General features: G+C 41.6%; 1 protein-coding gene across 2 annotated transcripts in view; it reads right to left on the bottom strand.

The window, feature by feature from the left end:
- RPS6KA2 (ribosomal protein S6 kinase A2) overlaps window positions 1–16755 on the bottom strand; it is a 183166-nt gene that overhangs the window by 22188 nt on the left and 144223 nt on the right. For both annotated transcript variants that reach the window (XR_010372137.1, XM_064446922.1), the window contains exons 13-14: window positions 15645–15775; window positions 13776–13901 (exon numbers count right to left, since the gene is read on the bottom strand). Coding sequence is in view for 1 of the 2 variants with exons in the window: in XM_064446922.1 (XP_064302992.1) it covers window positions 13776–13901; window positions 15645–15775 (257 nt within the window). In the remaining variant the exon portion in view is untranslated. The remainder of the gene's footprint in view (window positions 1–13775; window positions 13902–15644; window positions 15776–16755) is intronic.

The raw sequence follows: 16755 nt of genomic DNA, 5'->3' as shown, positions 1-16755 counted from the left end.
GCCCTCATGCTTGCCAGATGGCCACAGGGCTGCTTGGCCTCCTGGCAAAAACATGTGGCTTCTGCTGTACTTGTGCAGTAATCACTTTCTTCTCCAGACACCATCACCCAGGCTGCTGGGCACAGAGTACAAAATCACCGTGAACACCTTGTCCACAATTCCACGTGCTTATCTACACACACATCCCCCTTCCTTGAGTGTGTCAGTGCTGAGATATATGAAGCAGCTTTGACTGTAATTTGAAGTGTTCACTAAGTCAGACTTAGCAATTGCCAGAGAAGATGAGGGAGGCATTACAAAGTCTAACCGTGGTTGTACTCCGCCTCCTGGAAACAAACCAAGTTGCTCTTCTTGCTAGTCCTTTCCAGGGGGAGACCTGGCGAGCATCTGCTGGATCCTCGGGGCTGTGCTCCCACTGCGCTGAGCTCTGGTGCTCCCCTGGGCTCCCCCAGGGTGAGAACACAGATGTTCTTTCCAGTGGGCTTTGATCAGTGGTGAACCACTACCAGAGCAGACACCCACACCAGGCACTTGGCTTTCCATTTCTGTGTTACTGTTTCTTCCTCCTGCTCCTGCTTTGGAGTGTAATTATCTCTGATTTCTAAAGATCAGCTCTATTGTCTCCACCTCTGCATATGGAGAGGTTTTAGCTTTGTCCATTGAATTCAACCAGTGCAGATTGTGTAGATCAGACAACAGTGTATGTGGCACTTCACATCCAACCAATGTAGCAGTTAGGTATGGTCCTCAAACTGATTTTAATACAACATCTCTCAGAGCTACGCTTTCAGGCTGTGCAGAGAGACCCCACAAGGATAGTCCGTTGTTGGCTACCCTGCCGTAATGAGGATCAAAGGCTCTGGATTGTTTCCTACCTATATACTGGAAGCTGCAATGCTAGAAATGGAAAAAGTATTTAACGTTACAGATATGGATGCAGGAACTGCCATACTCTCATCAGACTTCCTACATGAGGTCACACATGGCCACAACACATGACACGGTGTCTGCTCCTGTTCAGAATGAGTGTTATTATTAATCAGTTAATTTTTCTGCTCTCTAGTAGCTTTCAAGCTCTACTGTTGGATGCTGGCAAACTAAATATGTCTGTCTGCATTTTAGATAGGCAATTACACTATTAAACCCTGATTAAAAGGTGGGTAAAACTATGTAACTTCTAAATATTTCTCGTGGTAATGAAGAGCATTTGCCACCCTGGTCACTCAGTTTCCTCTGCATCATTGTGTTTTGCATGAAGGGAGACGACTCTCTATTCCTCTCTGCCCGTGAACTTCCTGGAGCTCTTCCTGTGCAAGGAGCAATGTCTTTTCTTTAAGGAAATTCATTCTGATTTGAACTCACCTAAAATGTGTACATAAACACCCTCTGTTACAGAATTAAGAGAAGATTTTCTCTGCTACTAGTCCTGAGGTTTTGAGTAACATGTAATGACGTTACTTTTCTATTTCTCTCTGTAGAAGCATGGTGAAGAACACCAACTCAGAAAGCCATCATAATGTATAAATAACTTAACTGAAAATGTAACAAGAGCTCTGTCGTACTTTGGCAAAGAAAAGCTATGAGGGAAAAGCATAGGGGTTTTCTATTGTCCTTCAGAAAAATAAGAAGCCGAGCTATACAACACACAGGCTTTTCTCTACGTATTGGACACCCAGGGATTGCTTAGAAACTCATCTGTATTAAAAAGTAGATGAAACAATTCCAGAATAAAATGGGCTCAGCACATGCAATAGTGTCCTTTGTTCTAATAGAGGACTTGTTTGTTCTTTGACTATCACATCCTTTGTATATTTCACTGACTAGCTGAAAGAAAAGGTGCATTTTCTTCAGCAGCATATAGGGTAAGAACTTCATGATATTTTAAAATTAGTCAAGCACCATCAAAGGACAAAACTGAACTCCTTCTCTATCAAGGAAGAAAGGATCAGGAGAGAACATTTTAAAAATTCTCATTAATGTGCCTGGCCAGTTTTTACAAGTACTCCTACGAGTCTTTTCATGGAAAAAAAATCACCCAGTTCTCCCTTACTAATGGGTTTTCAATGTCTTCAGCCTTGCCAGAGTGGACTGATGAGTATAAAAGAGAGTATCAATACAGTCCTGTGAGGGTAAAGCCTTGCTGAAATTGGTACAGCAACTATACAGGCCGTATATATTTATATTTTCTTGTTGCAGTTTTGTGGAGGTATTTGCATGCTTCCAACTGTGTGGATAAATTCCCTCTTCTGGATCTTGTTATGCCATTAGCAGATGTTACAGTCCTCAGCTGTTTGATACCACCCACCAGCTGGGACTTACAGCCATCAGAGCCCTGCCAAAGAAGTGGTATGTGTGAGCACTCCCTAATCCACTCTGGGCAGAATTAGCCCTCTTAAAACAAATTGCCTTTTCAAACAGCTGAAATTAACCTGGGTGACCTTGTGCGAGGAGGACGGCTGTGTTTCTCACATGGAGTTCTCCATCACTACAGTTTTGAGATTGGAAAAAGGCAAGAGGTAGGAGGTGGCAGTTTAACTGCCTTTGCTGTCTTGAAAATGAACAGCCTAAAAGAAAGGGTGAGAGAAAAGCAACAGAGTGAGAAAGAAGACAGAAAAGAAACATGAAATGCACTGACGGGAAGATCAGTAATACGGGCCTGAGGAGAAAGGATGGGGCCAGGCTACGTTGGCGCTAGCAGGGAGCTAGCTGGAGCTAGCAGCTGCTGTCTGCTGTTGGGTCTTCCTGTGCTGGGGAGAAAGGACTTTGTGCATCCCTAATGAAGAAAGAAGACTGCATTAAAACATTTGCTTGGCTCTGACATGATTTTTCCCCTTAAGTGAAACAGGACGCAAAAACTCTGTCTAATCACGTCAATTGAAATGGGCAATGGTAGCCATCTTCCCTCTTGGCAAAGCTAAATGTACCCACTACTGGCACTGTGGTTTACCCCTTAACACCGTGGTGTGGGCCACTACCATGGACTACAGCAAAAATTCTCTGTTGTATTTTAGTGGCTTTATTCCACAACAAGAACCATGAACATTGGGGAGCATTAAAGGTACACCCTGCAGCATGGGCATGGATAAAAAGTGTGTTGTGGGGCTTTGACTGAGGAGCTTTGGTGGATCATGCTGCAGGGGCATAAGGCATAGCTCCTTTTGCCCCCAGTCTCAAATGGGACTGGTGTTTGCATCATCTTCAGCTGCCCCAAGTGACCTTTCCTGGCAGCTGAAACTGATGTAAACTGGGGCAGCTGAGCCACTGTTACAGTCCTAATCTGCTGCTCTGGCTACAGCAACAGAAAGTCCAGCAGGTCAGGGCAGACACCTGGGCATTGCAATACCTTAAACAGCCACAGCTGAGGCTGCCAGTGTGTTTAGGCAGCAGGGCTACATAAAGCTCCTTTTGACCAGCACTAGGGAACTTGTGATGGCTTTGTGGAAAAAGCATGGAGGAGGAGGAGGAGGAGGAGGAGGAAGGGAGCTTTATAAAGCTGCTTTATTTTCTGTTACATACTTTGAAGTTTTTCTAAAGCCTGTTTGGAGTGTAAGCATGGGTTAATCACATTTAAGAAGAGATTCATATAATACAGTGTGATGCAATACTCCCTGTAGAAATCCTTTCCTTTTCTGGGAGGCATGAGCAAAGAGAGAATTAGTTTTGTGTCTCTCTGCACATTATGTCTACACCATATCTATGATACATTTGAAAATTCAGGGCACCGCTGGTGAAATTGGCTATAGATGGGATTTGCATCTCTCCTGAAGAAAGGAGGTATAACAGCATGCAGAGATTTTAACCTGATGGTTTCATCTACAGTATTAATTCTAATGAAAGTGTCACAGAGAGAGTGTTCTGCAGTTCTGTGCTGCTGGAAAATGTACAGGTTTCCATTTCAGTAATATTTCCTTCTAAAAATAAGCCCTGTTCATGCCAAGCATCTGTTTTAATTTGGTTCCTTTTTTGATGTCAAATTACTCAAACTGGATGAAAATCACTGCAGAAAGGCTAACATTATTTAAAAGGACATGGTGTAATTTTACATTTAAGATGTCTCCAAGGAGAACTATTCCAAGCCTAATAGTTTCTGAGGGACTACTTGCTGTGCTATTAGTTTTGATTTGCTCCAGAAAGTCTTTCTCCTCATGCTTGCTTAAATCTTTCAGAAAAATAGTGAAATTAATATTAAGAGAAACAGGCCTAATTAGCCATACTTTTCTGAAATAAGTACTGGCCATCAGATCAAGCTGCGCAGGTGAGATGTTACACTTTCTGGACACAGAGCATGCCCACCCACTGCCACTGTTTGCCGACTTAGCACTCCTAAGCTGACAACTGGAACTGTAGTACTTGTTAATTAGCGTTTATACAGTAGCACGCATTTTCTAAGCAATGCAGGAATATTAACAATTTTTTTCCAATAGCACCTGTGAAACAGCAAAGCTTATTTTAGAGAGAAGTCTGCAGCTTTGGAGTAGAATAACTTAATAGGAAAGGCTCTGCACTGTGTTTTAGTCTGCTCTGCTCAGCCCTAACACACGTCCTTGGATCAGACTGATGAATTTTCAGTCTGTAGAATGACTGAAGTGATATTCCCATCTTCTTTTACAAAAAGCTTCAGGGATGGAAACCAGTATATCATATTCGGATCTTATAAAAGGGGGAAATTATTACATCAATATGGAAGACACATACAAGAAACACAGTTTAAATGGCCCCAGAAGAGAAAGAGAGCCACAAAGGACTGAATTCTGTCCAAAATACTTAGGTATTTGGCAAGCAGGCTAGAGAAAAGAAACATGGTATTTCTAAGCTGTAGAAAAATGTTGCCTGATCCTAGGTCTCAGAAAAGATCTAGTCAGCAGTGAGAAATACAGAATCACACAGAGCGGTAGGGGTTGGAAGGGACCTCTGGAGATCATCTTGTCCAACCCCCCTGCTTGAGCAGGGACACCTACCGCAGGGGGCACAGGAACGCGTCCAGGTGGGTTTTGAGTGTCTCCAGGGAAGGAGACTCCACAGCCTCCCCTGGGCAGCCTGTGCCACTGCTCTGGCACCCTCACAGGAAAGAAGTTTCTTCTCATGTTTAGCTGGAACTTCCTGTGTTTCAACTTGTGCCCATTGCCCCTTGTCCTGTCATTGGGCACTATTGAAAAGAGTCTGGCCCATCCTTTTGACACCCACCCTTCAGATATTTATAAGTGTTGATAAGACCCCCCCCTCAGTCTTCTCTTCTCCAGGCTGAACAAACCAAGGTCTCTCAACCTTTCTTTGTAAGGGAGATGCTCCAGTCCCCTGATCATCTTTGATGCTCTCTGCTGGACTTGCTCAAGCAGTTCCGTGTCCTTCTTAAACTGGGGGGCCCAAAACTGGACACAGTACTCCAAATGTGGTCTCACTAGGGCAGAGTAGAGGGGGAGGATAGCCTCTCTCAACCTGCTGGCCACACTCCTTTTAATGCAGCCCAGGGTACTGTTGGCCTTCTTGGCCACAAGGGCACATTGTTGGCTCGTGGTCAGCTGCTTGTCCACCAGCGCTCCCAGGTCCTTCTCAACAGAGCCACTTTCCAGTAGTTCAGCCCCCAACCTGTACTGGTGCATGGGGTTGTTCCTCCCCAGGTGCAGGACCTTGCACTTGCTCTTGTTGAATTTCATCAGATTCCCCTCAGCCCAGCTCTCCAGCCTGCCCAGGTCTCATCTCACATTCTTCGGAGGCTCAGGCATGCTAAGGAGAGAGCCACTGTGAGTTTTGTGACCAAAGGGCAAGGAGGCTGCAGGAATCCTTATGTCAGAGGGGATGTACAACTACTCCACATTGAAGATTTGCTCTGAAGCTGAGTTTAAGAGGTGGTCTGCACACATTTCTGTATTTCCTTCTGCCTCCTCTGTGTATTATGTTAAGACTTAAGCATCGCCTTGATCCCATTTACCCAAAAAAGTCACTAGCCAGCAATGGCTCTTGCTGCTACAAACAAGCTTGCTGCTTGCAGAAGTGCTCAAGACACTCCTGGCTCTCTGCCCTGCCTTCTTCTCCCAAATCCTTCAAGCAGAGCCCAGCACCCTGTACTGGCCCATCCTTTCTGGAGCAGGGTCCTGCCTATTTGAGCAGTGCCTCCTTGGAGAACTGACTTATTTCTATGGGGAAAGTGTCTGGCAGAAATCTGAACACACTTGAATCAAAACTATAGGAAAGTGAGACTAAATGAAGTTTTCCAGGTATTTGGCTAAACCTAAATCTTAAAAAATGAGGACAGCATATAAAATATACTATGTTGTCTTCTGCTGTGGTGAATGAAATTGTACACAGTAGCCCTGGTCCACCATGGAGGTCAGGCCCTTTGATTAAGTTGTTCAAAATGGGAAAACTAAGAAAGGCTTAAAAATACTCTCACAGATTAGACATAAGATCCTCCTAGACAACTGTCTCCACCACTCTTTTGCTGTAAATAATTTTTTCTTTCCATCATATCTACAGGACACCCATACATGCTGTTTGTAATCACTCTTAGAGTATCCTCCATGGACTGCAGTTGTAGTCTAGGGCTCTTCATGCTGGTTTCTTTGCAGAGCATTCTTGAAAACAGCCCTCCCTATGCAAATCCAAAGAAGCACAAAGATTTGTGCCTAAATCTTCTCGGAAGCCTGTATCTCATACATGGCACCCTGTAGCCTACTGAATCTGGTGCCACACTACCAGCTTAACTATCCCTCAGACAGTGAAAAACAACTTTTACTGAAGTGTCTGGACAACAGGATTTCCTACATCCCAGCTTTATAAACCAAATTTCATGGGAGAACATGGTAAGTGTTCTCTGTAGTTCATCAAGGTAAGAAGGAGTCTTATATCTCTGACCCTGAATTTTGTAAGGCTACATTTCCACTAATATGACAGATCCAACTTCTTTGCATGTGAGGGGGAGGACGTCTCGGTCATCTCCTTGAAGAGTCTGTTTTACCAACTGCTCTCACCATCAGACTTTGTTTTCTGAAACTCCCTTTTTTAGCTTCAAGACATTCTGTCTTGTCTTGCTGTCTTTAGCAGCCAAATGGTTGTCATCCATCATTTATATCACCTTAGAGATATTTATAGATTTTGATTGCATCCCACTGGACTCTTGTCTGTCTTACATCATATATATTTGTAGCTTTTGTGATAAAGCTTGCCCTGTAATTCTTGCATACTTTCTGCTATATATTTTTTCTAATTTGTTTATATTCTGTCTTAAAGCATGGATACCAAAATAGCACATGGTCCCACAGGGTTTAGTAGTCCTACCCAGGTACTACAGGCAAAACTCACTTTCTTATATGCAAGCATGTTAGTAAGACAGAAATCTATAGATTTGTCTTTCAGGTTTATTAATAAAACTTTAACTACACTAGCAACACATTTATGCAATGCTTGTCTGATGCTGGTTTTCAAATCTTCATATTTCCATCGTACAAATTAGTTGAGTATATTGAACAGCTTTGTTACCTATTCAGGGAATGAAAGCAAATAGGAATGAAAAATTTTGGGGAGACTGCAGTGAGAGATATTTTCTCAATGAAATATTGGAAAGTATCTTTCAGAATCATCAGTATGATCTTGCAGAGGCAAAACATATGCTCTTCATAGGTAATTTGATAAGCCATCTCCAGGAAGAGCAAGGACAGTTAGAGGCTTATGGAAGCAAAGTTATCACTCCCATTTCCCTTCAGCTGGGTAACAGGTTTTTTAATGAGGTCTTTTTACATCACATTATATTCTTCCTGACACCATTTTTCCCCCCGAGCATGAGGTGTGATAGAGCCATACTCTCATCCATAGAAACCTTACTGTGACAGCCACCCAGCAAAGTCAAGAGGAGTTTGCATGACTAAGGATCGAATGAGAACTGAGACAGGACCTCAGCATCTGATCCATACCCATTCAGCCCATCCTCTCCATTGCAGAGTCCTGTTACTGCTCTGCTCCAGCAGCAGGAAACTTCTGATATATTTCAAAGCTAAATTTAAAGGGGATACATTTACCAGTGGCTCTGACCTGGAGATCCCTGCACATACCCTGGGGCCTGACCCCTGTACCTTGTTCTGGTGCAGGCAGAGGGAGGAAAGGTCAGACAAGCAGTGGATGGGTACCTGCTGGTGTTGACAAGCTGTCAGGCTCAGGGCCAAGAAACCTGAGGTTATCCAGCAAGCTTTCCATTGACTTGCCTATTAAAATACTGATATATTTATCCATGTTCCACCAGACACTAGGTGCCTCCCAGACAGACAAAAATAGAGACAAACTCTCCGCTGCAAATTTCACAGGCTGTTTCACTTTAGAGGAAAGTCACTTTAGTTACTTTCTGTGATTAATGAGAAACAAATCTAAGCAAATCTCTAGATCTACAGACACCTTAACTGTCAAGGAGATTTGATGATCTTTGGACTGATTTTTTTTCTTCTTTCTTTTCCTTTTCCTGTTTCCATAAGTAAAGCTACATGTGTTCGGGATTCCTATTTTCTTTAAAAGAATTGCAAAAGAGTGCACCATGCTGCAGTCAGTCTTCGAAGACTATCTTTTTTTTGTTATTTATGCTTTCTGCATTCAGCACTAAACTCCTGACATAACCATAATATAGGTTATGGAGAAAAAGTTGAAGAGTCAACTAAATACTACTGTGTAACCTCCTGCAGTCAGATTAGTGTGATATTGTATCTACTTACACCAACCACCTAAAAACAATCAAACCAAGATGGTGAACATAAATGGAAGAGGAAAATGAAGTTTAAAGAAATTATGAAACAACTCTGGAATTCATACAGCTTTTGGTGACTATGTCACTCACTGTTATTAACAAATAAAGAGAGGCATATAGCATGTCTGATTACACAGGCCTGCTAAAAACAGCTCTCGTGAGTTACTGACTTCTGTTTATTGATAGCATGTTGACATAATTTCTCTGCTGGTATTGCATTTTTTAGCTAATTAAAATGCACCTTCTCCCCAGCCTGTACATACCAAAACATGCTCAGATAGATGTACTTTCAGTGCTTTGTAATTACCAGCATTATATATGAAGCGTAGGATTTACTAGGACTCTAGCATAAACTAACCCGTACCTCAGAGGCAGACGTAGACTGAAAAATTTGGCTTTGCTCACAGCTGTGGAACATTTGGAGCCATATAGTTGGTTAGTACATTACAGAGATAGGAAAAAGTAATGAAATTCACATGTGTTTCGAGATCCGAATTCCACTGTAGTATTGGCATCTGCAAAACTGGACTTGTCATTTGGGATATATCTACTGTATGTTTTTCTTCTTCAAGGGAGGGAGAAATGTATACCCTGTTGTTTTACCCAGTTAACAGCATGGAAGGACTAAAAATCCGTAAGACTTAACCAGTTAGACATTCTTTTGACCTGAAGAAGAAAGCAGTTGGCATCAAGCTGTTGAAGCTGGCACCTAAGCCACCTGCCTCTGCAAGGTTTGGGGCAGTTACAATACTGGGGGGAGAATAGGCCATAGCAGCAGCAGTTTCTGCCTGGCTATTAGCCACCAGTAATCTCTCCTTGGGGTAAAGAGTCAATCTAAATAGAGAAATCTTTAGAAAAGGGGGGATGCAATCAGGGCCTTTGCAAGTTTACTTGATCTGGCATCGGTAAGAAGCATATCTGAAAATCCAGCTTGAAAGCTTCACTACGAGTAGGGATCCAAGCTTGAAACCAGTGCAATGGTTTTAAGTAAAGTAAAACTTTCAGAACATGCTAATTGCATCAAATCTCTGGCAGGTTTTGAAGAATCTGATTCACCAAGAACTCTGAATTGTAGCATTTCTTTTGTTTTCCAAATGAGAGCTCTTAATCTGTTTAGGCTTCCATTGCAGACTTTCTTCCACACTCAGAAATCCCCCCCATCTGCTCTAGCATCATTCTTTTAATAATTGACTTGTTTTCTCTAGATACTGATGTGACTGAAATAGTTTGATCTGATTTTCCTTTGCTTCTGACCTCCCTGTTACATTTATACCCATGTGAATCTTGTAACTGTGATTGACAATGCCAGTTCCCTTTGCTATTAAAAATCATTATGCCTGCAGTAGTCAGGATGATAACAATTCTAGCAGAAGAATCTGAAACAAGTTAGAGGTCCATCAGAGGATAAACACTCTTTTTTTTTTTTCCCATCTCTCTTCTTTCTACCAGTCTTACAAAGCATTCAGAAGACTGAACAATATACTTACTTGTACTTCATAACTTTATACTTTTTTTCACTTGGGAATGAGATGGAAAAAAAGTCTATGAATAAAATTTTTGAAGTACCTCAGAGTATGCACTTGCAGTAGAATGTGATACAAAGACTTGCTAAACCAACATCTACCTGCACTGACCCAGGTAGGGGGCTACTAGTTTCAGGGTAGACTCAGTTTGCAGGAAATCTGGCTGCCTACAAGGTTTTCTGTACATGATATTGAAATGCTCTCAGAAGTGGAGTTATGAGTTTGAATTCTTAAATACTGTGTTTAGGAGCCTGAGGGCACATCTAAAATTGATTTAGAATTTATTATTAGCATTTCAGTTTTACAGATGACATGGAAGAAGAGGGAATAGGTTGCAAGAAAATTCTCTTCTTCTGCAGGTTCAGTGATTGATTTACAAAGGCAGTTAGATGCCTACAGGTGCAGAGAGGTGTCTAGGGGAACTTCCAAAAGCACCTCAGTTGAGTGACGTGCTTAGTCTACTGAACTCTGAAATGATTGACATTCCAGATCTGTTCACGTGCTTTTACAACACCAGCAAAGAACTTCTTTGCACTGCTAGACACCTAATCGTCTCCATAAGATGTCCCCCAATTAGTTGCAGACGGCCAGCAAAAGGAAAAGGGATTAAATGTTTTGCATTTTAATAAATATATTCTACTTCCTGGCTAGGAAAGGTTTTGTTTTTCTGAGTGGATTTTCTGGCTGTAGCTCTGACTCAAGTTACTCTGGCTCAGTACTCTGCTGTCTCAGTATGGCACTACACAGCAATAGTAAATAAGGCCTGGTGAGTGGCAGTCTCCATGGAGGCCTTATTTACCCAGTGACATGGTGTGTGTCTTCCCACAGTGATGCCACCACGTCATTTCCTTAACTCCTTCTCTATCACCAGCTTCCCCTGGGGAGACGGGATGATGCTCTCTGATATGTTGGCAGTTCATCTTAAAGAGGGAGCGTTTAATGAGGTGGTGCCAGGCAAATGGGGCTGCTGCCTATCATACAAACCATCACTGCAGATTTTTTTTTCCTTTGAATGCTATGTATTACGGAGCACTGAGAAAATTATACTTACTGAAAGAAATCAAAAGAGTCTAATTATAGTGATTTTTATAGAGAGAGTTAAAGGATGCATGTCAAAAGGGACTGATATATAATTATGATAATATCAGTTGCAACTCCTGTGCTATCTAATTACTTGAAATGGATGGCATTGTGCAATCTTTATGAAAGCGAGCTACTTTGATAACAAAATGATATAATCTTAATATGAAATAAAAATAAAATTGAAAAGAAAGTAAAATTAATATATTGGTAGGAATAATAATCAAAGAAGCAGCACTCAATGTGCTGGAAACACAGTACAAACAGAAAACCACCAATCGTTGCCAACCCCAAATCTGTGCTACGCATTTGACACACGCTGTGTCAGAAACTGAGATGCTGCACGTGTTGCCTAAACTGGTAGTCAAAAATCAAGACATATCAGCATGACAAGAAAAGAGTCATAAGAAGTGGAGGAAGAAAGGAATAACAAGAGGAAAGTTTAATAAAAATCGGAAAGAGCATAAAGCTAGCAATCAAAGTGTTAAACTCTTCTGGATTTTTTATTGTCTCCATGTGTTGAGCGTGTCTGGATCCTCTGAGGTACCCCAAACCCCCAGCTGATGAGTAGGTGCTGGGACCCTCTTAGATTCAGGCACACAAACATCTTTGAGGACCAAAATCTTCCTATTTTGGTTTCATGCTGGCTGTATTACACTGATAAAACTGTCAGCAATACTTGATATAAATAAAATATTAAAGCTATTACTTTAATTTATCATACATTTTGATTATGACAGATGTAATTTAATTACACAGAACCTATACCTCCTATAACATAATGCCATCTGCTGACAAATGACCTGGAGACTGGAAAAAGCAGATTTTTCCATTCATTAGAAATGAAAATCCTAGCATGTTCATGCGTAAGCCCACGGACCTGCTGGTAGGTCCATGCTCCTAATTATGGTGTAGCCTAGAAAAATCAACTGTTATTTGAACAGTGACATCAACAGATTGTCAGTTATTAGTGGTTTCCAGATTTTTGTGGCCACCACTGGGAAACACCAAAACTTTCACAGACTTTCATGGATACAGCATTATCATCAGTCTTGTAAGGAAAAATAAGACTGAATAAAAGGCTTAATGTTATTCTATTGGCTACCTGCAGCTCATTTATCTCATGGACTGCAGTTTGCATGACTTCTTTAAGCTTTCATCACCTCATTTATTAGCAAAGACACAATCTCATAAGCTCAGTTTATATATCTTTTCTAAAATTTTAAAATAAGAAAAGTAGAGCAGCAATTGGTTAGAGCCCCTGGTTTACTTCAAGTTTGGTAAATACATTTATCTGTGTACTGATTTCAAGAAGCTACTTTTGTCTTACGCTGATTTAAGCAATCTGTTCCCATGAGATCATACAGAATCAAAGGATCTGACTTAACTGTCCGTGTCTTCAAATCATTATATTAATTCCTCACTTAATCCAATCTTGTCTCTTTTTGGAACAAGAACAAAAGCATGGAATACTTTTTTATCATGCAAGTGTTTTAATTGCTACGCCTTTTTCTTAAAGAAAATTGAATGTTTGGAACTCTTCCTCTGAGCCGTAATCTCTCAACCATTTGCCACATACACTGGTCTCTTCTACCCTCTGTAACAGCTGCATACTGTTTATTCAATAACATTTAACAGAGATTGTGAGTTAGTCCTCTGAGCATGACCTTCCAAAGCAGTTCTACTGAAGCGCTTCCCTAGCAGTAAAGGTTCCCTCATACCTACACCCTAGCAGCTTCCTGGCCTCTGTGGCTGCAGTGATTCTGTTCTATGTGGTGTCGCTTGACCAAGTCCGAAGGTCACTGGCTTGTCTTTAATATCCAACAAAATTCCAATGAATGTGACTTGTCTTTAATATCCAACTGAATTCCAATGAATTAATATTTTAAATCTCTGCTGAAGATAGCCTTTTGCTCCTTTGTGTAGCATGTTGATGTTGAATATCAAGGAGACAAAAGGAAATTTGAGTTTTTGAAGGTGATCATGGTTTTCACTGACAAATCTGTCTAATTACAATAAAAAATGTCAGAACTAAGTAACTTGAGAAAGAAGAATAAAATGCTATTTCAACTTTGCAATCATTTTTGTATGTTATTTTGTTTATTTATCGTGATTCAATGTAGGATCTGTTAAAAATCTTATCTAGTTTGCAAGGAGCATGGCTGAAATGATTACCAGGGTTTCCATGCAAGACTGTAACGGCTTTTTCCATCCAGGGATTTTACTTGATGAGATTAAGGTGTGAGAAAAATAAAAGGCTTATCTTGAAACCTGTCATCTTCCAAAACAAAAAAAAAAAAAACAAACAAAACAAACAAACCCCAAACACAAACAACCTGCCAACAAGAAATAATCCAAGAAAATATCCACTGACCGCACTGCTGCCCAGACTGGCAGAGCAGTCTCAACCACCCACACTTCTGGCATCTACCAGAAGGCTTTCTTACCTTCACTGCAAACTCTGTTTCTGTAGCTTTATGAACACATCTCTTGCACACTGAATAGGAGCCAATTCCTATGTCCTCCTTGATCTCATATCCATCTGTAAAGTGAATGTTGTTCCCATGTAACTGCTATAGGGAAAGACAAAAGAAACAAGGTAATCAGGACATGGGTATGTAAAAGCAAGGACTAGCCTCGTCTTAATAAAGGAAGTGCTTGATCCCATCTCCTTCACAGAGCTCTCTTGTCCTTAGCAGTTTTTCTAGCTCCAGTTAAAAAAATCTGAAATTCTTTACTTAAATAAGCATGTCCCCTCCCTTTTTACCTTTTTCTAGTCTGTAAAATGGAGTTGTCCATGTAGAAGTAATGGCAAAAAAGCCGCGATTTTCTAAACTATTTATGGAATGTAGATAATCACCTCCTGTTAGAAATTAACAGGAAACTGTAGGCCCAAATCCCTGACAGACATATCTTGACAATATAAACTTATTTCTAATGAATGAGGGGCCAGATAACTTATAAACTACTAATAGCTTCACAGTCTTCAAAACAGATACCCCACATATGGGGTGTGCCTCCAGACCACCAGAGGTCTTGTCCAGGATACATGTAATTATGATTTCTGTGTGAGAAAAAAGTTACTATTTTAAGCCAACCTAATATAAGAAAATACATTACTAGTGAAAATAGTAGGAAAATACTTTAAATTTTCTGCTTTTATTTATTGAAAGGCATAGAAAGAACTATGGCATCATTAGTTTACATGCCCTTTGGAAAATGTCTGGGCAGGTGGATTGGTTGGTGAAACCCAAATCGGAGGCCCTGCTGCAAATTCCATCCTAGGACTCAAGAAATGACCAGCACCTCTAAAAATCCTCTAGGATCTTGTGTCTAAAACTGTAACCTCACTAGCAATGTCCACACAGAACCTTCTAAATTATAGGACATGCATGTGTTAACATTCAATACATTTTTACAAAGCAAACCACAGAATATATCTATAAAATTTCTGGGATGTAATTGCTTGGGTAACAGCTCACTTACTGTTGCACAAGAGAATCTTTAAGAATATGACATATTCCACTATAAGTTATTACAACAGGGATGAAAACTATGAAGACCACAGGCAGGGGCTCTCCCCTTGAGGCATGTATACCTCTGGCTGTGGGTAGCAGGACCCTTTCCCTGTGGGAAAATTCACTGCATCTTTGAGCAGCCCCATTCTTTCTCCTGCTTCACTGTTCCTCTGATACATGAAGCCATTTGTAGCAGTTTGTTTCTGCTTTAAATTTCAGTAAATGGAGAGCATGTTGTAGGGGAATGGCAGCAAAGAACCAAGTGTCTGGCAAGTGTCCTTCCCCTGTCGAGCTGCCCTGGGTTATGTGAGTACACCCAGGCTCTGTGCAATAGCAACAGGAACACGGTGGGCGCTTACACCCAGGAGCTTGGGCTGTCTGCCTGTGGGAGCCTGCAGCAGTAGTTCATTAAGCCCCTTTGCCAACACAGACTGTATCATATAATCCAAGACAAAACTGTTGAGAATGACAAGTATTCACTGAAAACACAACACTTCATTACCTGCCCTGTATGTACAACTGGAATAGTGTTTCAGGTATTCAGAAGTACTTTCATTTCAGTTGTGGTAAGGTGCAATTCCTGTTTCCTTTGTAAAGGCCGTGGAGAACGTAAACTTAAAAAGATAAAAGCCTTTGGGAAAAATTTCTCATTTTCCACCTCCTACATACTGCATGTAAACACCTCCTACCTACACTGGGTAGCTGTGAAATACCACTGAGAACCCTGAGGCAGTTTAAATACACTATGCACATATGTATCTGCTCATCAAATGTGAAGTGTAACATCAGCATCAGTACCTGCACAATTGGATGGACGGTGATTTTGTGCACATCTTGCTGTGCAGGCTCCTGCACCAAGTTAGAGGCAACAAAGCTGAACCCTCTGAAAAGATGATGAGCGTTGGCACTTGGAGGAACACCTGGGGAATCTGTAGCAGAGGGAAGAAAATGGCTTCATGAGCTGCACAAAAGATCAGAAAGTAACAGCACAGCACCTGCAACAAAGTCAGTCACCCTTGCCAGTCATCTGCAGATCCTGCTAACCTGGCAGACACGTGTGGATATAATCCACTTCCACATCAAGGCTTCTCCATCCCGTTCATCTGGATTTGAACAGTGCAGGGGTATTGTTTGCAAGGATCTCTCCCCTTGGATATAGAGGGTTTTTTTCACACCGCATGTATGTTCTTAGGCAAAGCACTGCCTGTGCCAGCAGTCCACACAGAAAGGGAAGGCACAGTGTGGCAAGGCTAGGAGAAAGGCAGATGGCTCAAGGCAGGGCACCCCTTTGGCTTAGCACAGGTTCTCCAGGGAGTGGAAAAAAGCTGCAAGTTGCTATATCTGTCCTTCACAGACTACAGAAATTACAAAGGCTAAAGTGCTTTCTGGGTACGTTGTGTGGGTCAGGAGAATGCAGAGAAGACAGTACCTGAAGCGAGTGTAAAAGTGCGATGCTCCAGTAGTGGTGGTTTGTGGCCTCATAAGGATCTTTCTGGATCAGCTTTAGAAGCTGTGACTTACGCCAGGGAAGATGCTGGTTGACTTGTCCTCAGGTGAACAAAATGACTAGGAGTGTTTTAACTAACCTTCAGGGACTTTTTCTCCCCTCTCCTTCCCCTGACATGGCAAATCCAGGGGAGGAAAGGCTGGAGATCAGCGAGCCCTGAATTATTCTCCCTTTGGAATGAAACAACTAGAGAGCAGCTCCCGGTACCTATGCCACTGCTCCGTGAGTTTGCCTGCCAAACCGGGAAGAGTTGCACTTCACTTCAAATTCTGAAAAGCTTTAAAGAGATCTTTCTCCCCTGTGTATGTTTTGTCACAGTTTTTTTCATAAGCAAGAAAGAGTTGCATTGCAAACCATTCCTTGGTAGCTGGCTGGGTATTACAAAACCTGCAGTACTAAAAT

Source organism: Phalacrocorax carbo, chromosome 3 (assembly GCF_963921805.1).
Source record: "Phalacrocorax carbo chromosome 3, bPhaCar2.1, whole genome shotgun sequence".
NCBI classification, from domain to species: domain Eukaryota; kingdom Metazoa; phylum Chordata; class Aves; order Suliformes; family Phalacrocoracidae; genus Phalacrocorax; species Phalacrocorax carbo.
The sequence above is the reverse complement of the archived record's forward strand: the minus strand, read 5'-3'. Positions and strand labels throughout refer to the sequence as shown.